Below are 25,033 nucleotides of genomic sequence, written 5' to 3' on the forward strand. Positions count from 1 at the left end.
TCTAATAATTACTATTTTTTAAAACATTTTTATTAAGTGGTGTGTTTGTGTTTAGGGGGGTCACATTCTGTTCTGGGCCACAAGAATGCCTGAGCCAGTTCTGGTATGTGCTATAATATGGGTGTGGTTGGCAGACTGTAACAGATGACACACACACACACAGCCTCCTCAGCTTATTTTCAGCCTCCTCCTCCTGGATCTTAAAACTTATTAGGTCTCTGAGGAGGAGGAGAAGGAGGAGGAGGAGGAGGAGGAGGAGGGCCGTGGTGGGGTGAGGAAGGAGGTGAGAGATGTGTGAGAGCTGAGCACCAGTTGTCACCTCTCTGTTACACTGTCAGCAGCACCATGAATACCAGCTCCATGTTATTCAGAGACATCAGGAGTAAACGGTTTGCTATCAGGTTAATACACACACACACACACACACACACGCGCACACACACATACACTGACATTATCTTGGCTGCAGGCTTCTTCGGTGCCAGGGGAAAATCTGTCACTCACTTGAATCTCAAGGTCACTCACACTCAGTCATTTGGGACCAGCTGCAGTCACATCAACACCCACAACAATCTGATGCCTTTTCATACATTAAAATACGTCTTGCTTCGTAGCACCTGTGCTAATCCAGCAGAGATAGTTATTAATCATTTTTCTGTCTTGTTACAATGATGAGGGTTTAATTAACGGCTCCAAATTGATGCAAGGACGCGCGTATTGTGATCGTTTAACGCCCCCGCGTGGCTAACAGGCAGCACATCATCCAAAAAACCCCCCTCTGACATCCCTCCATTGTCTCCTCAAACCAGTAACTAATACTGCCTATTTATATGACGCTCATGTAAAAAAAAAATCATATGACGCACAACAGCCTCCGTGGGACGATCAGCAAACGCACGAGCACAAACCGCGCAAAAAAAAAAAACAACAACCCCGGAGAACATCTTCACTGGATCGTCACATCATAAATCATCTGCAATCGATGGGAAAGGTGAATGATTGAGTAATTCTAACAAGCTTTATATTGAAGGGAGAGGGCAGAGGCTGCACAAAGGGGATCATTGTTGCTTGCAGATGCCCGTCAGTGGTGCAGTCGCCCTTTGAAGGCTCTCCAATCGCAGCGCATAGCGCGACCGGGGGAGGGCGGGGTTTGTCCCCCCCCACCCCCACCTCCCCTCCTCTTCCATCGCTGCTCCAAGCCCCGCTTTGGCACCGTGTCCCATTGACTAGACGGCGACAAACCAAGCAGCACATTCCACATTGTCTCTCAACTCAACAGACCCTCAGAGTGGACCGGCGATGAGAGGGGGCTCGGATATTCTGGACTTTAGAAACTAAGTGATGCGCACCTCCAGGACCAGGAGGTCACAGTTTGGACAGGTATGAGACCTGTGGCGCTCATGGATGAAGGACCAGCAGATGTTTAGATGATCCCAGTCTGGATGTAGCTCCATAATCCACTTCCATACAACCTGCAGGCCTGGACCAGCTCAGCCCCACATGGATGGATCCCGCTGTGGGAGCTGTACTCATGGAATACAAAGCTCATGCTGGTGAGCATGCCTGCCTGTCCGAGTCCACTCCTCTCCGGGAGCTTCCCCACTGCCCTCTCCTCCTGACACTGAATCTCTACTCGGACATCCCCTGGTCGCTTCGAGCCCCCTCGCCATGAGGGCGACTGCTCGGTGATTCGGTGCGCCTGCACGGATCGGAGACCCCCTTTTTTTGGCTCATCTTTTGTTGGCTACACACAGGATTTATCTGCACTGTGGGCTTCCTTTGTGTCAAAGGGCTTAACGCAGAGTGCGCGGACGGCAACAGAGCGGGGGCTTTGCTTCACCCGCTGTTGCGCCCAGCTGCTCTCTTTGGGGCCGGGCCGTGATGGCAGCCGGCCGGCCGGAGGCGCAGGACCACCCGCCCGAGAACGGTTTCACCCCGCTGGAGCACCCAGTACCCCGGCTGCTACCGCACATCGACGGCTCGGTTCTGCCGTCTCTCGGGGGTTTCGGGAAACATCAGAAGCAGCTCGTGGTGCTGACCTGGATACCGGCATTGTTCATCGGCTTTAGTCAGTTTTCGGATTATTTCCTCCTGGCGCAGCCCAATGGCACGTGCGTGCAGCCCCTGGCTAACGAGAGTAACTGGACCGTGGCATCCCCGCCGGTGACCGTCACCAGCGGGGCGCCCGCGCTCCAACTCAAAGGCAACGGCACCGGGGAGGGATACGGCGACGGCAGCGGTATGCTGTGCGCCTGCAAGGAGTGGAGGCTGGAGCTGCAGACGGGACTTAGTCAGAATGTGGTTACCAAGGTAACGAGTGAGCAGCAGATAGGCCCACAGCACATCTCTTTGAGAGGGAAAAAAAAACCCCTCTCTGTTCACCATCATCATCATCATCCTCACCATCCTGTATCTTCATCATCACTGCCACTCAGTTTAGACCAGAGTCTGATTCAACTAACACAGCTGACTGACAACTTACCCACTGACCCCAATATGAGAGGATGTGTGTGTGTGTGTGTGTGTGTGTGTGTGCAGTTGAGCTGCAGCAGGAGCATGTGTGTGTATGTGTTTGTATTTTATCAGTGTGTGTGTGTGCGTGTGTGCGCGTGTGAAGGCTGGACCATATGATTGAAATCAATATCACAATATGAAAATAGAGGTTTTCAACATTGGTAAAACACCGTGTGTGACATGAACATGAAATCTCACCTGAAATATTCAAATTGATGGTCATTGCACTGAAATGAACGATGAACTGTGTTCTACTGTGATATATTGCATCAGAGTAAACACTAGTTTGCGAGGCTGGATTACCAACTGGGAATATTTCCCAAGGGCCCCTGAGGGGCTCTAGGGGTCCCTGAAAGCTGCAGGCTTAGTGTGTGTCAACTGGTTTGTGTTAATTTAACTGAAAATGTGACCGGGGATATACGCTACTAAACCACAATAACTGACTTGATCTTGAAGCTCTGTGAAGAGAATCACGGAGTTGAAACGTTCCTTATTTCAGTTTTGTGCTAAAACTGTAGATAGACATCAGTATGAGCACTTCTTTCTACATGTACAACAATGGACATTAATATGCTGCAGCCTTTACGTTTCTGTGAAGGTTTTCTATAATATTTTGCTCCCATTCAACCACAAGACAACTAGTGAAGTCCAACGATAAAGCCTGACCTGCAGTCTGTGTTCCAGTTCATCTCAAAGGTGTTAGACAGGGTTGAGATCAGGGTTCTGTGCAGACCAGCCAGGTTCTTCCAAACCAAACCGGACCTGGCTTTAGGAGCATTGTCATGTTAAAACATGAAGGACCTCCAAACTGTTGCCAAGTTAGAAGCATAACGTTGAAACATAAGGGCTGCAACTAATGATTATTTTTATTATTGACTACTCATATGGTCTATAAATCATCAGAAAACAGTGAAAAACGTCCATCACAGTATGTTAGAGCACAATCTGACGTCATTTAATGTGTTTTTTTGTCTGACCAACAGTCTAAAACACAAAAATATTCAATTTACTATCAAAGAAAAGCAGCACATTCTCACATCTGAGAACTTGTAACGATCAGATGTTTGGCATTTTTGCTTGAAAAAGCACTTAAACAATTAATCGATTCTCAAAATACTTGCAGATTAATTTTCTTTAATTGACTTATCGTTGCAGCTCTAATGGACTGGTTATGTATTCCTAAATGAATGTGCTTTCATCAAACTACCACACAGCAAATGTGGGACTAGGTTGTGCGCCTTTTCCTGCATAGACTAACCTTTTCTTTTGGTCACAGAGTAGAGAATCAGAGGGTTAGTGGGGTTAAGTTTTTCCCTGGAGGGCATCTAACAGGTTAATCCTGCCTTGCACTTGTGTAAATTTATGTCAGATTTAATTGCAGTTTTCCAGGAATCTCTTTCTTAAAAAAAAATACTATAATTTTATCCAGTTAAAAATAGAAACGGTGTGTTTGATGTCTGTTTTCATAGCTAACGCCGGCGCTAACAGCCTGTACATAATAAACCCACACTGACTATGTTCCTTCGACACCACAGGCCATTTCACAACCAAAATCATCAGTCATAACCAATAATCATTCCCCTTCTATTCTCCCTCTCTGCTCCTCTGCACGGTCGGGGGCTCAGCGGGGTGTTCTGTAAATCATTGTTAAACACCAACACTATTTTCACTGCTGGGCTCTTGTAGATTCTTTCAGGGTCGTGCAACAAAATAGAGTACACATCGTGCTTCCACATGTGTCCTTGGCTGAGTTTCAGATGCTGAGAGCTGCAGCGGTGTGTTCACTGACCCGTGGGCTTAAAGGGAAGAGTGGAAAACTATTGATTTCTGTTATTATAGACACGCGCCCACATTCACACACACACATGCTGCTTTCTCTCTTTTTCTCTCACACATGCATCCGAGCTTGAGTTTTCCCTTTTTTTTCCCCCTCAAAATGCACATCCGATTTGAATATTTCAGAAGCGCTCGTAGCATGTTTGCACACTCATCAGCCTTCATGAATTATCAAAACAGTGAGTCAGAGAGCGTGAGTTTGACAGACTTCTGATGGGAGATGCCCACGTTTCTTTTTTGTCTCAGTGCAGCTTTCAGATTAAAAAAAAAAATCAACTGCTGATGTTTAATTCCCTTTTATCTTGTTGTGGGTGGTTTTCTCTGAAAAGTTGACTAATCTTCTTCTTCTTCTTCTTCTCTCTTCTCTCTGTCTGTGTTTCAGTGGAACCTGGTGTGTGACTCGGCCTGGAAGGTGCACATTGCCAAGTTCTCTTTGCTGGTGGGCTCCATATTTGGCTACCTAGTGATGGGTGTCATGGCTGACTGGTATGCTGCCTCCTCCATTTCTGTTTTGTGCCTCATACAGCTTGTGTTAGAAAGCCGTAAAGCGTTGTTTCATCCAAATTATCAAATAAAAACAAATTATTTTGTAATTTGCTTCTTGTTGTATCTATCCATGCAGATAATTTAGGTTCCATTCGGCCAAGTTTTCATCAGTTTTCGAGATTTCTGCTTCCACACAATACAGCCACGCCAGCAGCTCTACCAGGCTGTATTTATGTCATGTTCACATCATATAGTTATCGCAATTATGAGTTTCCGACTTTTAAATAGCGTTCTCACCAACTTCCAAGTCGTAATTACAACAGGGAAACTCTTATTCTGAAAGCACTGATGCCTCACATCAGCCAAAGTCCATTGTTCATGATAATTAATTTTAACCATTACTCAACCAACTCTGGAATCATACAACTGTCTTTAAGTGTCTGATGATATGAATGCTCGCAAGCTGTAAACAAGGGAATCTTTTCCGTCTTTCCCAACAATCCCATATGACGTGAATGCGGTGTCAGGCCCAGAGGTGCTCAGCTAAATGGTAACATGTTGGATTTTGCTCAAGAAAAACTTGTTTGTACAAGGTCTTGTCAGAGGGCAAAAGTGTTTACAGCCACACTGAAGGAAAAGCTGGCTGTACATTTCCAGACAGTCTCCCCTGGAGGGCATTCATAGTGTTGCACTTGTTTGTACACATCAAAAGCTGCGTAAATCCAACCAAAACTATTTGCATGGCTAAATACGACTGGCAGAAAATAAGAATATGTGTCTTTTTGTAATTGGGTGAACCGATCCTTTAAGTTACGCTGTCATCCACTCAGGTCATTGTGGTTACGTCTGCAGCCTGAGCTGCCTCGTGGGAAAAAAAGTCCATGTATTGTGTTTAGGATCAGTAACTATGGAAACAATGTAAAGAAATGTGCCGGCCAGTGAGGCCTCAGTTCTGACCTGACCCACTGACCTACTGACCGCCCCCTCAAACCAGGAAGTTCACAGAGTCCGAAGGAAAACAATGACGGGAATGATCTCTTTTGCCCCGACCACACATCTAAAGCTTCTTCTGCTCTCAGTTTGTGACACATCTTTCTCTTTCTTCTTCTCTCTCTGTTTCTAAGGTTTGGTCGTCACCCAGTGTTGATTCTCTCCGTGCTGTTCATGCTGGTGTTTGGTCTGAGTGTTGCCTTCTCTGTAAACGTCACCATGTTCAGCACCTTGCGCTTCTTTGAGGGTTTCTGCTTGGCGGGCCTCGCTCTCTCCCTCTATGTGCTCAGTAAGTACACGCCTGTCTGCCTTTCTTCTGCTTTCCCGCTACTCTTGTTTTCCCCATTCTCCCTCTGTCTTTGTGTTGAAGTCTGATGAGTGACACATTAAGAGTACAGAGCACTAGAAGGGACAAGGTGAAAAACCTTTTAGATAGGAGAAAAAGACCTTTTTTTTTTTTTGCTTTTGCAGCGTCTCTTAAAATGCTTGCATTATCGTGAGAAGGCTTTTATATTTTCCTCGTTGCCAGAAGCAACAATCCTCGCTGTTCAATATTTGTGCCTTGAATATCATCATTCAACTGTTTTCTTTTCTCCTTTTACCTTGACTGCTTCGTATGCCTTTTCTGCATGTTTTCTTTTCTTAGTTTCAAGTGTTTCTTTGGTTAGACATAGAATGCAAGTCTCCACCTTTATAAAGAGTAGCAGACTGTGAGATCAGGGACAACAGTTACCCGAAATCAAAACCAAAGTAGCGAACATTCAATCTATAGCAGTAGAAGAGAAAAGGCAGCCATAGTGTCGTCTACAATGGTGACATTATGAGACTAAAGTCTTTTAAATGTTAAACACAAGTCATGTGAAAACGGTAGAAGTGAAGTTCTACACAGGCCTTAAATTGAGACCCAAACCCAGACTGCACCCACATCTTTGGGACCTGATCCAACTGATACTTCACTGGTCCTGCCAACTTTGAGACCCAAACCCAACTCGAGACCTGAAGCTGCTGGACATAGATAGATGGATGGATAGATGGATGGATGGATGATGATAAAAAACACAAAAACACACATAGCTTATGAAACCATGCACAATGAGGTGTGTGCGTGAATTACCAGAAATATACAAAAAGTACTATAATAGAAAAAGTTAGTAAAAGTAGAAAAAATAGAATAAAAAAAGAATTTTATGCAAAATGTCCATTGTGCATTGAAAATTAAATGTAAAATGTCCATTGTGCATGTGGCACAGAGGGGAGTCATTGTAGATGCTGTTGCAGTGGGCAGGAATGGAGCAGAGCTGAAGGAGCCCCCGACTGAAGACACTCTGTTGTCTGACCAGAAGGTTGTGTAAGGGGGGTGTGTGTGTAGCGTTGTCCGTTATGTTGAGCAACTTGTGCAACATCCTTCTCTCCACAACCAACTCTAGGGGCTCCAGAGCAGTCCCCAGCACAGAGCCCACGTTCTGCAGATATGCAGCATCTTGCTGCGCACATCGAACAACCTAAGCTTCCTCTAGAAGTACAGTCTCAGCGTTATATTTCCAGTCCTGTTGTCAAGGTGAACAGCCAGGAATCTGTAAACCCCTCCACCTCACAACTGCAGAGTCATCTGAAAATTTCTGCAGATGACAGGAGCTGTATTGGAGGTGTGAGGTTTACAGGATGAAGAGAAAAGGTGAGAGTACAGTTCCCTGCGGTATTCCTGTGCTGCTTACCACCTGCTCAGACACATCCGCACAAGCTGTGGTCTGTCAATAATCCAAGAGGTTGTGGAGGTTTTTACCTGCATCTTTTGGAGCTTGTGTGTGATTGGCTCAGGCAGAGAGATAAAGAGAGACAAAATTATAGAGCTGCAACTAATAATTATTTTAACTAATCTAATCTAAATGTCAAAAAATAGTCATAAATGTCCATCACAACTCCCCACAACTCAAAGTGACATCTTCAACCTACTTGTTTAGTCAGATCAACAGTCCAAAGGACAGATATTTAATGTGTGTTTACATAAAACAAAGCAAAAAGCAGAAAATCCTCATATAGGAGAAACATTATTTCAGTTTTTGCTTGGAAAATGACTGAAGCAATCAATCTTTTGAAATAGTTGTCAACTGACTAACTGATTTATTATCTAATCGTTTCAGTTACATTTGAAAATAACCAAACCTGAACCCGACATGACACCAGATACTTTGTCAGATCTGGTTTGGGTTAAGTATAGCAGAGCTCACCTCACGCTGTCCTTTAATTTGTACAATGTGTAGTTCATGTGTATATTATCAGTCTATCAGCCTTTACAGTTTAAAATGATGCATATTGTAATATTTTCATTGTTTTTGTGGCACCAACATGTAATCAGTGCTTCTGATTATCCAACTACTATATACACTTTTATTTTTAAAGCCTGTGGCGCCACAGCAGTTGATTTGTTTTTCCTGCCCCGTCTCTTCCGGGGCTCCGTGTTCAAAATGACACATTATAGCTGACAGCGTTTTCATTTCTCATGAGAACGTCTTCATCCCACATCACAGTCCCCCTCTCCCTTCTGCTGCTGTCTCTCTCTCTCTCTTTCTCACCCTCTTCTAGGCCTCTCCTTTCTTACAGGCCAGTGAGAGATTAGTCATACATTATGCGTGGAGTGAGTGCAGACTTTGAGCCTGGGTGGTGGTGGTGGTGTTGGTGGTGGTGGTGGTGGGGGTTTTGTCCCTCTCTGCAGGGGTTCCTGATAAATCTTTGTTTAACTGCTTCTAAAAACAAACAAACAAAATGGACGCCTCTGCCGAGAGTCTTCTGAGAGTGGAATTTAATCTGTGATGTATACAAACAAAACACAGGCCCTGTTCACGCCTGGCATTAACATGTGTCTTTGGGTGATCTGATCACAAGTGGACAACTTTAAGTACGTCAGTTCACACCTGGTGTTAGATCTCACTTTCCTGCTCTATATGCAAGTAAACATGTGCATCTTTGCAAATGCATTGTTTGTTTTTAACTGGTGGGAGGGAGTGATAGACTTTCTGTGCCTAGTCTGCCGGAAATTAAAAGAAGAAGAAGAAGAGGTTTGCAAAGACCTTGGCACGCGGGTAAAATAAAAACTCTTCAGCCCAAATGGAAATCAGACAGCGTGTCTCATGTGTACTACATTCACAAGAATCCATTTTGCCTGTTGTTGTGGCCTTTTCTTGTTTCACACTTCAATACGACGCCGTTGGCGCACAAATGACTACGTTCATCCATTTATGCAAACAATGTTAGTTGAGTAGGCGGTCCTTCAATGTGGCCCAAGACACATTTGCGTACACACTGCTACAAGAATGTGGCCAAATGCCCAGACCACCTCCAAAATGTGGTCTGAGCAATCGTATCTCAGTGCGTTTTGGGTGAATTCACACCTGCACGTAGAACTGTACATTTGTGATTGGATCACCCAAGATGCTTTTTAATGCCAGGTGAGAACAAGGCCACAGATAATGTTGTAATTTGCGGTGTCTGCCCTTTAACTCACAGGGAGTTGTGAATGTAAGAGTGGAATGAGATTTATTCACACAGTGTGTGTTTGAGGAAGATGAAGAGAGAACTGTAACAGAGGAGTGGTGGGAGTGTTTTTTTTTACTCTTTACAAATACAAATAATAAAATCTGCAGTAGGTGATGAAAGCTCAAATGGCAAAAATAATTAAGATGACTGATATAATTAGTGTATTTGTGGAGTAGAAATCCATTTAAAGCTCTCTGTTTTGCGTGTATGCTGAGTTGAAATCATATTTGGATGAATAAACATGACCTAAATAAAAAGAGAAAACTTTAGCTCAAATTCTTGACTAAGAATCAACCATGCTAGACTCTGTGAGGTTGTATTTAGGCTGTTTAGTGTGTTGACATGCTACAGTTGGCTAATTAAACACATAGTAACACAAAGTACAGGTGATGGGAATGTCATTAGTTTTACACGTATTTGCCCATAAACCAAAATATTGGATACATTGAAATTTGACCCTATGATGCTGCTGGAGGTAAAATTAAGGGATCACCAAATTCATCCTGTAGGGAACATGAATATCAAATTTCAAGACAATCCATCATTTTGACACATTTCACTCAAAATGGCAAATGTCAACCTCATGGTGGCGATAGAATAAAAGTCAGGTGATCACCAAAGTCAGGATATATCATCTGGGAACCATGAATGTCCGTACAAATTTTAGTACTAATCCATCTAACGTTGATGAGATATTTCACCGGATGAGTGAAGATCTTGACCTGATGGTAGCGTTAATGAAAAGTCAGGGGATCATCAAAATCATTAGGATATATCCTCTGGACACCATAGATTTATGTATAAAAATTAATGACAATCCTTACAACAATTGGCAAGACTTTACATTAAAAACCAAAAATGTCAACTTCATGATGGCGCTAAAGGAAAATTCAGGGATCAATGACAGTAGGGTTCATCCTCTGGAGAACATGAACGTCTGTACAAAATGTCATAAGAATCCATCCAATAGTTGTTGAGATATTTCAGTCTGGACCAAATTGGTGGACCGACCAGCCAACAGACCATCATTAGCATCCCTAGAGCCTGACAAAACATTTATTTTTATTAATGACTACTAATGATGAGCATAATTTGAATTCTGAATAAATAACATGAGTCACCTGAAGATTAGTTGAAGATGATTGCAGAGTAGGTTGTGCAAGGGCGTAAAAAACTCAATTCAATTAGCATTTAATTACCTTGAAAGACAAAGGCATTCATGTCTGTTTGCTCAGGCACTTCTGTATTATTAACTGACTGTGTAATCTACATTAAAATCTCAGGTCAGCCATGAAAGGCATGTCTGGGCCTGAGTGTTGTACTCTGATGGGACAAATAGGAGGCTGACAAAAGCTCTTCTCACATTTTAGAGGTGGAAACTCAAGCTCGGCTAATTTATCTTGATGTCATTGATGACTTTTTAAACAGTGGACATTCCCCCTGTATCTTCCTACGGTTTGCTCTTTTTCTCTTAGCGTACCCACATAGATAGGACAGTTTCTGAGGATCGGGGAGATGGATAAACCTCTCTCTCAGTAGGAAGTGAGATTCCGTCTCAACCTTTCTTTTATGACAAAGTGAACTAAGCTCGGCCTCCCTGGGTTGCCTGTTCTGCTGGTGACGTCCTGTTTCTCGATTTGATGATTTGTTTGAGCCAGATCGTTTCGGTGTCCGTCCTGAAGCCCTGATGTGTGTGGGCAGAACTTCAGGACCAGCTGGCAGAGAGGAGACTCTTATCTTTGTTCAACTCTTCATTTTTCTTCTCTCATTACAGTCAGTTTGCCGAAACAACAAATACATACAGTATAATGGGAAGCAATTTCTCTACATTTCACTTGTGTGTGTGTGTGTTCTGTGTTGACAGTGATAGGGAACTGTCTTGTGTTTTTTGCCATGTGTGTGAGAGAACAGATTGTATGCATGCACTTTGAAGTGAAACAAAAAAAAAAAAAGGTGTTTATGTGAGGTGTTTGCAGAGCGCGTGAGGTGTAGATGCATACAGTAGGTGGAACAGCTCACCGCCACAGAATGACTCTCTTTGAAGTGAACTCTCACTATGATTGCAGATAATAGACGCTGCCGTCCCATTAACAGTAAAAAAAAAAACATGTAGCTTCCCAATAAACACATCCTCGAAAGGCTGAATACGTACCAACACACGAGCTGCAAGGAATAGAAACTTTATTATACCAAACCAAAACAACACAGATGGAGAGAAGACACTGAATATGAAATTTATCATTACTGTACCATGTTTCTCCTTTTATTATTTGCCAATAGAGACTCAGTGCAGTCTCTCAGTATTTGGATTGTGACATATTAGTTAGTTGTGTTGGCTCTATACTCCCAGCACATTGGATTAGAAATGAAAAAATTAGTATGCACTGACTTTTCAGCGTTCATTTGAAGGTGCTCACATCCATGAGACAGTGTAGGAAGTGTTTTTTATGTTCAGTCCCTCAAATCAGGGAGCCAAAAAGTAATTGGAAAAGAAAAACTTACATAAAGTCAAAACCCTTTAAAAGGAAATTCCAGTTTATCACAAACTACTAGGTCTTTTTTTTTTTTTAATGTAGATTTGGCTATTATTCCTGCCGGTAATGATAATACTGTAATCACCGAGTTAATTGCTGAGATCTGAGGACATAATGACAACACTAGAAACAAACAACGTAATCAGACAGGTTGTAAACAAACAGCTGTGTGGAAACAGTTTTCCAGTGCAATGAGGGATTATTACTGACATTTTGGGTGCACTCACTATCTCCAAATTCAGGGTTTTTTTTAAGATAAAATGGAGTAACTGACAGCTTGTTTACAACCTTCCTGACCGTCTGAAGGCTTGTGTTTGGACTTTGTTGCAGCAAAGTCACCATGTTCTCGGTTATTACTTACTTTGGTGAGTACAATGTTATTATAACCAACAGAAGTGGGAAAAAAAACAACATGTCAGACACAATTTATTGTTCTAAGCAGAGTATTTTTTTTATGTCTTTAAAAAACGTCTGGAGGAGATCTTTAATATTTAATGTCAAATCTTTGCAGTGAACATGTGAAGTCTTTTCCCCAGACCTATACTGCAGCCAGCTTCCCTTTCATGCTTGTTTCAGGGGGGTTTTTTTTGCCTTCAGTAGGTGAAATACATGATCAGATGGATTGAGGTCATGTGACTAATTTGGCCAGTCAAGAGCAATCCACTGTTTGGCTTCACAAACACTGTTTGGTTGCCTTGTCTTGTTGCATCGTGTTTAAACAAGGGGACTGTGTAAAAAAAAACAACAGATATTTACATTCATTATGGTTGTGAACATCTTCAAATTAAGGTTGAAAGTCAGCACTTTAATCCAAAAGTCCTGCTTCATTTTAAAGCAGAGATAAAACAACAGAAAATACTATACAGTTAAAAAAAAAAAAACATGCTGAAACACAACAGAGAATAATTACTGTTACATCTGTTTGGCAGCTGAGTGCTAAATAGACTGCAGCAGGAAGCAGAATGGGAATCAAAAACATGCATGTAGCACACATGTGCTGTATTATGGATGATTATACATATATATATATATATATATATATATGCATGTATGTGTTTCTGGTTGCAGTGTTCAATCTGCATACTTGTATATGATTCATTATGTGTGCTACAAAAATGCTGCTGCCTTTTTTTTTTCTTTCCTTTCACCCTCAGCCACCATAAAAGCAACGCTGAATTTCTATTTCTGAATCCAGCAGCTCTCTGGCACTTTCCATTTTCACTCCACGCTTCCCTCGGCTCTCCTCTGCCCCATTCATCCCCCTCTTTTCTCTGTCTCACTACCATTTTTTATTACTAACAGCACTCACACCCTCACTTGCTCATATTCTCGAGGCTCATTTGAAATCTCTCATCGTTCTGTTATCTTGCTGCAGCACGCAGCGCATAATAAACTCCACTGGAGCTGCCAGCTGAAGCTTTAGTTTGTTCTGCTAATGTAAATGTGTTAATGTGTGTCTGTCTGTGTGTGTGTGTGTTCTGTGCATGTTTGGTTGTTGCACCAGTTTTGCACAGGTTTATTACTTTGTAATTTAGCACCTTCCTCAGGGCCATCCTGTGGGGGCTGTAAGGATTCCTTCTCATGCTTTTTTTTCCTGTTTTTCTTTTCATTTGATGATGTTAAAATCTCAGCTTGTGGTCATGTCTGCTTATTACCCAGCGGACAGTGTTTGTGTTTTGTTTATGGTCATACAAGTATTTATTGAGATTTAAATGCATCTTTTCAGGATTAAAGCACTCACCAGGCTGGAGAGGTGGCTTTGAAAAGTTTGTAACCTACTTCTTAATGAAGGACAGCATGACTGTAGTCAGCTTGAATTAACAGCAGTTACATTAGATTTTAATTGCAACCCAGAGTGACAACAATAACAACACCCATCAAAACATCCATAGAGACGTTTCAAACCACACCTGCAGCATAATTTACGTCTCCACTGTTCGTAGGTTCAGTATATAAAAGAAGTGTATTTAACTATGTTAGTCAGTCTTAAAGCATCTTTAAAGGGGGCTTATTCTGCTTTTTGTGATTTTTTGTCATTTATATACTGTTATGATGTTGGATGTTTATGTTAAATATGGTCAAATTTCCAAAAACTTGAGGTGAAAAATGCTCCCAGAACGACAAGAGTCCAGGTTTCAGCCTGCTCTGAACACGTCATTTGCAATGTTTTTTAAAATTTTTTTTACTGTTGTTGTTCCACAGGCTGTTCACGTTATCCACTAGCATCAGATTCAGGCTTGAACATGTACGGATGTATTTGAGAAGTTGACATTCCGTGTAAAGAAAGTCGTAAAAGACAGTAGTAAGAATTATTACTGTTATTGTTTGTTTATGTAGCCTCTGGAGCCGGTGGAAGCTGACCAATCAGAACAGAGTGGGCTCATTGGGACCAGGGGGGGGGGCCTTAAAGAGACAGTAGCCTGTTTCAGACAGAGGCTGAACTGAGGGGCTGCATAAAGAGCCAGTATAAGATAAATAAGGAGTTTTTTGAACCGTAAATCATGCAAAGATATTCAAGTAGAGCCCCAGAATAAAAATATAGAAATATAAAAATATATTTATGTCATGAAAATGAGACTTGATCTAGACCTGACTACTGAGAGACTTTTTTTGAGACTGGAAAGTGCCCTAAACTACTTGAAAACATTTCTTGTTTGAGACATAAAACATCATAAAAGTGGATTATTCTGCAAGAATCATTTGAAAAGTTTCTGTGGACATTTTTGGTATGTTTTTCTTTTTTTTTTCTGTCATGAAACTGGGTCAACATTGGAATCCGTTGTACATGCTGTGAATCCCAACTGACTACAGCCGCTGTTGCATGCTTCAAACTTTTTAGATCCACTTCTCAAGTCTACAGGGGGTGAGTGAGTATTTGGCACTCAAAGGATAAATTTTCAGTTGAGTATCTCTTTAATCATGAGGTTTGCGTGGACCCAAAGGAATTAGGCTGCAGTCACTTTTCCAACAGTGAGCCAAGGTTAAAAACTTTGCTTCTTCCTCTGCTCCTTGGAGACTGTTAGATAGTGACAGAGACATGCAGTTTGTGTGTGTGTGTGTGTGTGTGTGTGTGTGTGTTGTTTTGAGCTGGGGGGGATGACAACTGCTGACTCAGCTGGGGAAACGTACTGTTACACTGTGCCCTTGTCGAGCCTTTTGTTCTGTCCATTTCCTATTACTGCTTTTCTATGAAGTCATCCACCTAAGGCTGCGACTATGATTATTATGGTCAATTATTGTGATATAAAACAGAGGAAGCAGCAGTCTGGAACAAGGTATTTTTGGGGCATTTTGTCTCTATAAATTACTTTAACAATTACTTGCTCATCTAAGTTGATGGTAATTCACTTGTTTGGTTTGACTTTCAGCGCTACATCCCTCTTTTTTTCCCGAAATGCATATCACCTATTATTACCATCTGCTACCTCTATACATTTACATCACACACACTAACACAGACGGTGGTTCTGATTCTGAACTCATGCTGTTACAAAGCCAATTGTCTCTTCACCCTGCTCTCATGCCCCAGGCAAGGTTAGCAAGGGTGCAGCAGACAACAGAGAGTGTGTGTGTGGTGGTGCTGTCAGCCATTTGTCATCGTGGATCAGTATGGCCATTAGATCAGCTGCTTTTTGTTTGTTGCCTTCTCTTTGTTTTTAGTCTCCCTTTCTTCCATTATAGTTTTTTGTTTCTGCAACTGTTCACTTTCAGATGTAAAGGCAGTGGAGAAGCTGCTTGGTGAAAGGAGGAGGGAGGGAGGGAGGGAGGGAGGGAGGAGCAAGGGGGTAAGGAGGGTGGGTAGAGGTGGGGGATGGTGGCTTTACAGAGGGTGAGAGAGCCACTTCAGCCATGATGAGCAAGAGGGGAGAATGGGCAGGAGGGGGGTGAGGGATGCGGGAGGATCAGCCTGGGGGGGGGGAGGGTGGAGGGGGCACAGTGAGATAATCAGCACAAGGAGAACCATTCTCCCACTCAGCTGGAACAAAAGGTCCTTGCCAGCATGTGTGTGTGTGTGTGTGTGTGTGTGTGTGAGTGTGTGTGTGTTGTTATCCCAGTAGAGTCGGCAGGATCAGACACCTCCCCAGAGAGTTGGGGAGTGGTTTTTGTTTTGCGAGGTTGATTTAGGCATGCATTGCCTTTGCCAAGGTACAGTTGATTTCTTTAGTCTGTCTTTGTGTGTGTGTGTGTGTGTGTGTGTGTGTGTGTCCTGCTCAGTCTGATACATCCCTATTGACTGCTGTGGACAGAGGTACCACATACACACAACGCTGTGTTGTTTGTCAGAACAGACAGACGGGGTGTAGTAGAAGTAGTTGAAAGAGTACATTTACGCAAGTACTGTTTTACACGTACACCATGTTTTCAGGGGGCAATGTTATACTTTTTTCTCCACCTATTTTATATTATTATTATAGATTTAGGTTTTACATTTAAAACATACTGTATATTCATTTTATAAAATATGACATGTCCTTAAACTGACAAACAGCGTATATCAGATAAAATTTGTTCCACCTTGACCAGCTGCAACATTAAAATACTGCTAAGTAATAATAATGCAATAATACATGTAGGATAATATAAGCTATATTATAAGCTGCATTTATATAAATTTTGTCCACTTTGGGCAGCAGAACAAGCTGTAAACACAACATTCACATATTATCACCTTATAATGTTATGGTGAATGTGTTGCTCTACTATGTTCACGAGCTAGTCGCTAATGTTGTCTATCTGTTGTTTGGTGCTGGGCAGGTAGCGTACAAACAATTTATCTGAGCTTTTTCACCGAAAACAGCAGCCTGAGACATCTTGAAACAGGGTTGATAGGTAATTACACATCTGAGTGGACAAAAATAACGTGGAGTTCCCCAAGGCTCCATTCTGGGGCCTCTTCTGTTCAACATCTACATGCCACTGCTGGCTCAGATTATGGAAAACAACAAAATATGTTACCATAATTATGCAGGTGACACACAAATTTACATAACCATATCACCAGGAGACTTTGGTCGAATACAAGCACTGAGTATGTGCATTGAACAAATCAATGATTGGATGCGGGAGAATTTTCTTCAATTAAACAAACACAAAACTGAAGTCTTTGGAGTCAAGGAAGAAAGATTAAAAGTCAGAGCCTATTAAACCAAATTTGAGAGTTAATGTCTTACAGTGCACTGTATTTTTTATCCTCCTCATCTTTTATCTGTCTTATTCTATTCTATTTTTTTTTATTTCTAATGTAATTCTTTTTAAGTGTATTTAAATGTCTTTACTTATGGCCTTGTGTTGCTTTTATATTCTGTCTTGATGCCTTTCATGTGCTATGTAAAGCACTTTGAATTACCTTGTTGTTGAAATGTGCTATACAAATAAACTCGCCTTGCCTTGATAAGCTTTACAGACTGAAAAACCAAAACAATGAGCTAAAAGAGGCTAAAAAGCTCCCCAGAGCTGAGAAGAACTGTTGAGTTAGGTATTAATTCTCTGTGACTTAGTCATTTGATCCACTGTTTTTATGAAAATGTTGCAGCGTTAAAGAATAATTCCAGTTTTTTACAATTGGATTTTATTTTCTAAGTTTATGGGTGTGCGGCAATATAGCGAAAAAGAACGGACACGAGGCAAGAAACACGAGCAGTCAAGGGGAAACAAAACTGAACGGTAAAACATCCATCAAAGTTTATAGACCGACTTCCAAGGTCAACTTTGACCCAGGAGGTCGGTCTGTTTGAGCTTGCAGTTTTACACCATTTTCCTGTTCAACTAGGGATTACTACAGACAATATGGGTGTGCTAAGTTTGATTTTGCCTCCAAATAAAATGGTTTACACAATCTGCATAGTCTAAACTGTTAAAACTTGTAAACAGACCAGTGTTTTCATGTTTCTTTTTCCTAACAGTAACTTTGCTGAGACCATGTTACCATAACTGATAAAAATGATGGCCAAAACTATGTACATAAGATCAAGTTGTAAATATCTTTTACATAATATATTGAATGCTGGAATTCTACTTTCATTGGAGTATTTTCACAATGTGGTTTTGCTTCTTCTACTTACTTAAAAGATCAGAATATTTATTCCACCACTGGATGACAGACAGACTCTCTCTTAATCCTGTGATACACGTAGTCAAGCTAGAGAGAAGCAGACAGGCAAGTTCAGGATTATGGGTCAATGTAATTTCCTCCATGTGTTTTGGTTCCTTCAGGAAAGGTTTGTGGAGATTAACTCCCAAAAACTGAACATCTAGAGAGAGGTTGGGGGGGACTTCCAGTAATACCTTTAATATTTTTCTTCCTCAGAACCTCTGTCTCACGCTCTAACTGAATCATTTCCGAATCTTTCTCTTATCTATGAATCTCTGTTTTTCTATCCTTCCCTCTTCCTTTTCCCTCCTTGCTTTTTCTCTGCCTCTCTCTTGCAAGTCTTTATTATCATTCTTTCAGTGATTCCACTGATGAATGGAGGGACTTTTCCGTGTCCTTCAGAGGGAAAAGTAATTGGTATTCTGCTCCTCTCTTCCTATTTTCCTCTCTCCCTCTTGTTCCCCTCTCTCCCTCTTTTTCTCTTCTTCTCTCTCATTTCCACAATAAGAAGTAATGGTACATGAGTCCAGGTTAGTGAGTCCACCCCCCCTCCTCCTCCTCCTCCTCATCCTCCTCATCCACCCACAATGGTCACCTTCAAAAAGACCTTGCCATATGGGCCAGGCCATCTGGACTGTACCATGTTACAAGCAGTAGGGGAGGGGATGGGAACCCAGTCAGGGGTGGAGTGGGCGGGGGTGGAGGGGGGGGGGATTTACAGCAGAACACTCAAAGAGCAGTTGAACTCTCTCAAAAGGTTCAACGTGTTGTCCATCTTAAGTTTATAAAGAGGTCTGGTGTTAAACTAGTGCGTTCTCAGGGGAAGGAACAGTAGTAGGAGTCCTCAATTATTCAGACAGGAAAATCAGTACTGGTCCCACCATTAAACAAACACATATCACACTCTTTCAGGCCATTAAGGCTGCTGCTTTGTTTATAATGGTAACCACATCCACATGCACACAAATACAGCTTATATATTATTTACTTGTCTCCACTGGTGCACCAACACTACAAAAATCTATATTTTCTATCAAACTAAATGTTCCTTTTCTCTCTGCACCTCTTTGTGTCTTTATTTTAGGGATCGAGCTTTGTTTGCCAGGCTGGCGCTTCTCCATGACCATGGTGGCCAGTTTTTTGATGGTAGGCGGGCAGCTACTGATGCCAGGGGTGGCCGCACTGTGCCGCAATTGGCCGGACCGCGATGACTGGCAGGTCCTGCAGATTGTCATAATCAGCCCCTTCGTTTTGATGCTGCCCTACGTTTGGTGAGTCCCACCCTCTCAGGAAACCCACTGCGTGGGGGGGGGGGGCAGATTCTTTTTGCACTGAGCCAGGCGACGGCTTGTACAGTACACACTGCGCTACACAGTACTGAGCACATTCGGCCAACAAACAATACTCTCTTTCTCTTATTGTCTTCTTTCCCCCTTTCTGTTCGTTTCTTCTTCTTGCTTTCACAACAAATTCTGTTCTCATCCTTCTTTGTCCGCTCTCTCCATGTCCTTCCCATCTATCTTTCTGTGTTTCTTTCTCTCTCTCTTTCTCTCTCCAGGATTTTTCCCGAGTCGTTGCGCTGGTTGCTGGCCACCCAGCACTACAGGCGGTCCAAAGCCATGATGCTGCGTATAGCCAGAAAGAACCAGGTTGACATGACAACCGAGCCCAGTGGAGTTCTTGCAGGTGAGAAAGATTTCACGGAGGGACAATAAACAAGACGAACGATCCGAAATCCATTTTGCTACAAATGTTATACTTTCTTTTGCTTTATTCACTTCATTTTGCAAATTATTTTAATTCTTCATATGTTGCAGCTGCTTCTTGTTATGTGATGAAATGAACATGCAACAAACGCACAGACTCGAGGTTGCCCTTTTGATGCGTGCAAACACGTTTCAGTTTTCAAGCAGCATTTTCCCCAGCTGTTGATATGATGAAATACATTTGCAATCAGATATACACATATGTGCCCCTATAGAAAGATCATAAGTGATTTCTCACTGGAAGATCAATAACGTCAGACTTCTTTCTAGGGCTGTCACTAGTGATCATTGGCTCAATTATTTTTATGTTACGTCTTCATGCCATGTGTCGTCCAATCAACAGTCCAAAACCCAAAGATAGTCAATTAACAATAAGTCAATCCTCACATTTTACATTTTTTGGAACTTTTCCTTGATAAATGACTCAAACAGTCAATTAATAATCAAAATAGTTGATAATTAAATGTCCAGTAATTGTCCAGTCCTTAAATTACTGCCATGCTGGTGATTTCCTTCACTTACACCTCTCCACTCTCTGCCACTGCCCCTTCCTCCTCTCCCGAATTACTCTTTGATTCATTGTTTCTGCCTGTCCCAGTGGCCGAGCAGACAGATAGATGATGAGAGTGGGCAAAGTGTGTCCTATATCTATCTAAAGGCCCCACAGCACATCAAGTTCTCTGAACTAAAAGTCCCTTAGCAGCCGGTCTCTCATTACCTTCTGAAAGGAAAGGTCTCAAGGTGTGCGTTTCATGTTTCCTACCAGAGCTGGAGCAGGAGCTGCACAAGAAACCCCAGAGGACCTGTATTGTCAAGATGATGAGCACCAGGAACCTGTGGAAAAACATTGTGGTGCTGTGTGTCAACTCGTAAGTGTGTCGTGTTTGTGGCTGAGCTTGTACAGTTCCTTTGCTAATCAAAGCCAACATCCGTTGTGTTGAGGGAACATGAATTACAACATGAGCTCGTCACTTGCCCCGTGGCAGACGCATGTCTCAGGTATCACCTCCCTGTCCTTACTGTATGTTTGTGTGTCTTTGTGCAGTCTGACAGGTTATGGGATCCACCACTGCTTCGCCCGCAGTATGATGGACCCTGAGGCCCAGCCCACTGCTTTGTGCCACACGGACTATTACACTATGGCTGGCATCGCCGTGGCAACCTGCCTGGCGCTTTGCCCCATGGTGGGGTTGATGGGTCGGCGTGGAGGGCTGCTCACCTTCATGATCATAACAGCTCTGGCGTCACTGCTACAGCTGGGTTTGCTCAACTGTGAGTAATCGCACAGAGAAATAAACCAGACAGTTAGTTAACTGTCCGGTAAGCTTTAGATCCTACCGATAAACCTGTCAAAGTTTGGATTGTAGCACAACACTTGTGCAGTTTACAATGACAAAGTCGCAGATTTGTTGATTAAAATTTGTCATTTGTGGTCTTTGACGTCAAACCGAAGCAAAACAGAAAGCAGGCTTCTCATTTTAGTCGGCCATCATTGATCTTGTCTCAAGGTCTCCGGCAGATGTCGTCAGCTGTTGCTGGCTAGATAACAAACATTAATTCTGTGAGTGGTTCGGAAAATAAATCTCTGGCTGACTTTTCGATGTTTTTGGCTGACTCATCTGAAAACGAGAACCCTATAAAAGTATGCACTTGATGGCTCCAAATTTGAGATTATGCTTACTCAGTGGTGCAGTGATGATGAAAAAAAAAAAAAAAGGACGAGGCAAGTTCCAGATGAAAAGTCAGCATCTTCACCAGCTGCTGACCCATGTAGAAGTCTGATAAAAGAAAGTAAAAGAGCAGCCATTATTCTTCTTTTGTAGTGTAAATCTAGATGCTGCTAGTATTATAGTATGACATTATAAGGAAAATGGGCCTAACAATAGATGTTATTTCTTGCTAACAGCTCCATTTAGATACTTCCTACAGAAAAACACACTTGACCAAGCTACAGTAATGTGAGATTTATGATTTAAAGGGGACCTATTATGCTTTTCTGTGGCTAAAGTGTCAAATAATGAGGTAAATGTATGTAGAAGTAATCCCTGTGAGCAAAAAGTACCAGCTTCAGACTCCTCTGAATGAACGAACTGTTGAATTCATTCCTTGCACTTGTGGTTGTGCTTTCTGACCTCCCATGCCAAGTGAGTCAGGGTTGTTAAGCTATAATTGGACAATTGCTGTTCGGGGGGAGAAGTTTAACAAAGGTTCAAGTCAGTGGAGAAAATCAGCGTTTAGAGTTTAGAAAGTTATATAACACTATCTCGGACATATAGAACAGAAAACTGAAATTAATCAGCAAACTGAGTCGTACTTACAGACATTGTGCGCTGCCCCTTGTGCCATTAAAACAGTACAGACAGCAGTTCAACTCCTGGCTAATAGGAGCCTCCTCTCATTTTCCTGTTTCTGACCTACATCCGCAGTTTGTGGTCATTATTTCAGGCTTCATTGGAGAACTCTTCGGAGTTCTCCTTAAGGTTGTTCTGCTTGTTTGTGTCAGCACCGAGCAGCCTGTTGTGCTTACTCATGTCATGTTTTCTCCTCTCTCTCCGATGCTCGCTAATGGAATCCAGTAATTGGGAAGTACAGCCTTCGCCATGACACAGGTACAGCTGTCCACCTCTTAGTGTTATTGTAACCTTATGATGCCTTTGGGAATTTGTCAGATTAGATATAAACTAATGATGTTGTTGTATGCTGAATGTTGTCTGGTTGCTTACATGTTCTTGTCATCTTCTGGATAGTTCTGCGAGACACTCTGAACAGGAAGTTCTCGGTGGCCTTCTCCATCATTGGCATGTTCTCGTCTCACGCCGTCAGCACCCTCAGCATATTCTTTTGTGCTGAAATCACTCCGACTGTCATCAGGTGAGCCTGGATGATCATAAACACACATTTAGATACTTACAGGAGCCTCCTGACTTACCTTTTATGACACACATACAGAAAATAGAGCTGCTGATGAAGCACAATGATTGATCGATTTTCAAGCAAAATGCCAAGAATTTGCTAGTTTCAGCTTCTCAAATTAGAAAATTTGTGGCTTTTATTTGTCTTATATGATATTTTTCTAAATAAATTTGGGTTTTAGATTGTTGGTTACACTAAATAAGCGATTTGAATATGTCACCTCAGGCTCTAGGAAAGCAAAAACATCACTTTTCACTATTTTCTTATGTTTTATAGACAAATAATTGAATGTTTAATTAATTAATCAAGTTTGTAATCATGAAAGTAATTGATAATGACAGTTGTTTGATGGAGCTGTAGATAAACTACTAAAATCTATGAAATGTTGGGTCACAGCTCCAGTTCTCAAGTTGCCATTTGGCGCCATCTTGTGGTACAATCAGTACTTACGCTGTTGTTAGTTTAATTCATATCAGACTGTCTCAATAGTGGATCTGCTATACTTCTTCTTTTTCACTCTTCGTGAAGGGGTGGAGGTCTGGGCCTGGTCCTGGCGAGTGCCGGCTTTGGCATGCTCACTGCACCCATCATGGAGCTCCACAACCAGAAGGGCTACTTCTTGCATCATGTGATCTTCGCCTGCTGCACCCTGCTGTGCATCATCTGCCTGCTGCTGCTGCCCGAACCTCGGGGCCAGCCCCTGCCGGAGAGCCTGGCTGACGGAGAGACCTTCACCCGTCAGACCCTGCTCCATCCCGGAGAGCAGCACCTCCTTCTTGCCAAGACTGACAGGGATTACTCCCGCGTCCACGACACACCGTTACACCTCTCAGCCACTGGGGGAGCTACAGTGGCAGCAGCCACCGCTCTGGCAGCGGTACCTGCCTCATACTCCCTGGCGACTGGTGGGGAGGTGATTGGCAATCGTGCCATAGCCAATGGAGTATGAGCATCATAGCTGTCTACTACTGTGCTATTAGTTGCATTAACGTGAATGAAAGGTCATTGAACTTGTGACCAAATAAAAAAAAAAAAAACACTTTTAAGGGAAAAAAGAATTATTTGGATAAACCAGATGAACTCTTGTCATGGTTGAAATGGTGATGATAGTAAATTTGTGTAGTTTGTAGTGACTATGATTCATTCAGGAGTTGCCAAAAATATTGTACTGGACTGCGTTTATCTGAAGTCAGTGTGTGTTGAATAATATGAAAGTCTTCAGTGGTGTTGGTGATTTCCTTGCACTGCCGTCCGCTCTTTCATGAATGATTCACAGGTTAAAAGAAGCAGACACGGGGCAAGTAAAGAGGCAAAGTAGAGCAGACTTAGCTTTCAATAATGAGCGCTCAGTGAGTTTTTTGTTTGTAGTTTTGACTCGTTGAGAGAGGATTTCACTGCATCTTATAATTCTTTATAAGTTCTTTTGCACTAAATGTCAGAGACACAATCAAGTGTTTGTGATTTTTAGCCAACACATTGGAGATCCAGGGATTGGCTAAACCACTACCACTCTTTTGCATGAAAGGGCACAAATGGTTTTACATGTATTTTCTTCTTATTTGTGGTCCCTCTACTAGAAGTCCAATGTGGCACTTTATCCTCAGAGGTGAAGTCAGTGTAGACACTGATTTTTTTTAAAGTAAGCATTACTGCTGTTGGTGTGGGTGTATGATGGTTGTCTGATGTGACGGAACAGCCGGAGACCTTGGCAGACCGTATGTGTAGCCTGTAGAGACTGTGGGTAATGCTAAACAAATCTGAGAGTTGAACGGACATTTGTGACCTCGTCGGTGTACTACTGTATGTCTTATGATGCGTCTCAGCATTTAAATGGCTTTATCATGGTGGCTCTGTTCTTTTAAACGAAACAGAGGAGATACAATGTAATTTAAGAAAACCAGTATTTATTTTGTCATGCTGCCAAGGGCAATTTTGTTGCTTGAAATACCTCCTTAACTAGCAAATATTCCACTCCCAACTCTCACTCCTTGTTCTCTGTACTGTGGTAATGTTGTAATCCTTCTCCTAGGATGTGTAACTCTAGCCAGAAAGCACAATATTTTACAGTTTTTGAAATAAACATTTGTGAAATTAGAATAGTGCAGCATAGCCTGCATAGACCTGGCCTAGTCGTGATTAGTGTACATTTATACACTTTAGTATGTAAGTGTCCCTTAGGACTGCATAAAAATGTAAGGTATGTGTTCATGTGCCATTCAATGATATAATGTATGGACCGTCAACCTTACATTTATAGGATATAAGCACATTAAATAGATAAACCATCCCATAAACAATTTTTGTCATAATATACCAAACATCTTCCATTTTTAAAAATCATATTTAGTACGCAATACGTATTTTGAACA

The 25,033-nt window shown here is 42.1% G+C and overlaps 1 protein-coding gene across 1 annotated transcript; it reads left to right on the plus strand.

Annotated features, from left to right (window-relative positions):
- Nucleotides 1-716: 716 nt before the first annotated feature.
- Nucleotides 717-24,986, plus strand: LOC122988354 (solute carrier family 22 member 23). The gene is made up of 10 exons (XM_044360602.1): nucleotides 717-2,310; nucleotides 4,733-4,836; nucleotides 5,961-6,115; nucleotides 19,070-19,256; nucleotides 19,544-19,671; nucleotides 20,518-20,620; nucleotides 20,797-21,023; nucleotides 22,328-22,360; nucleotides 22,499-22,622; nucleotides 23,193-24,986. Exons 1-10 carry the CDS (start codon nucleotides 1,882-1,884, stop codon nucleotides 23,611-23,613), a joined length of 1,911 nt encoding a protein of 636 aa, XP_044216537.1. The 5' UTR covers nucleotides 717-1,881; the 3' UTR covers nucleotides 23,614-24,986.
- The last annotated feature ends 47 nt before the right edge of the window (nucleotides 24,987-25,033 follow it).

Source organism: Thunnus albacares, chromosome 9 (genome assembly GCF_914725855.1).
Source record: "Thunnus albacares chromosome 9, fThuAlb1.1, whole genome shotgun sequence".
In the NCBI taxonomy this organism is placed as follows: Eukaryota; Metazoa; Chordata; class Actinopteri; order Scombriformes; family Scombridae; genus Thunnus; species Thunnus albacares.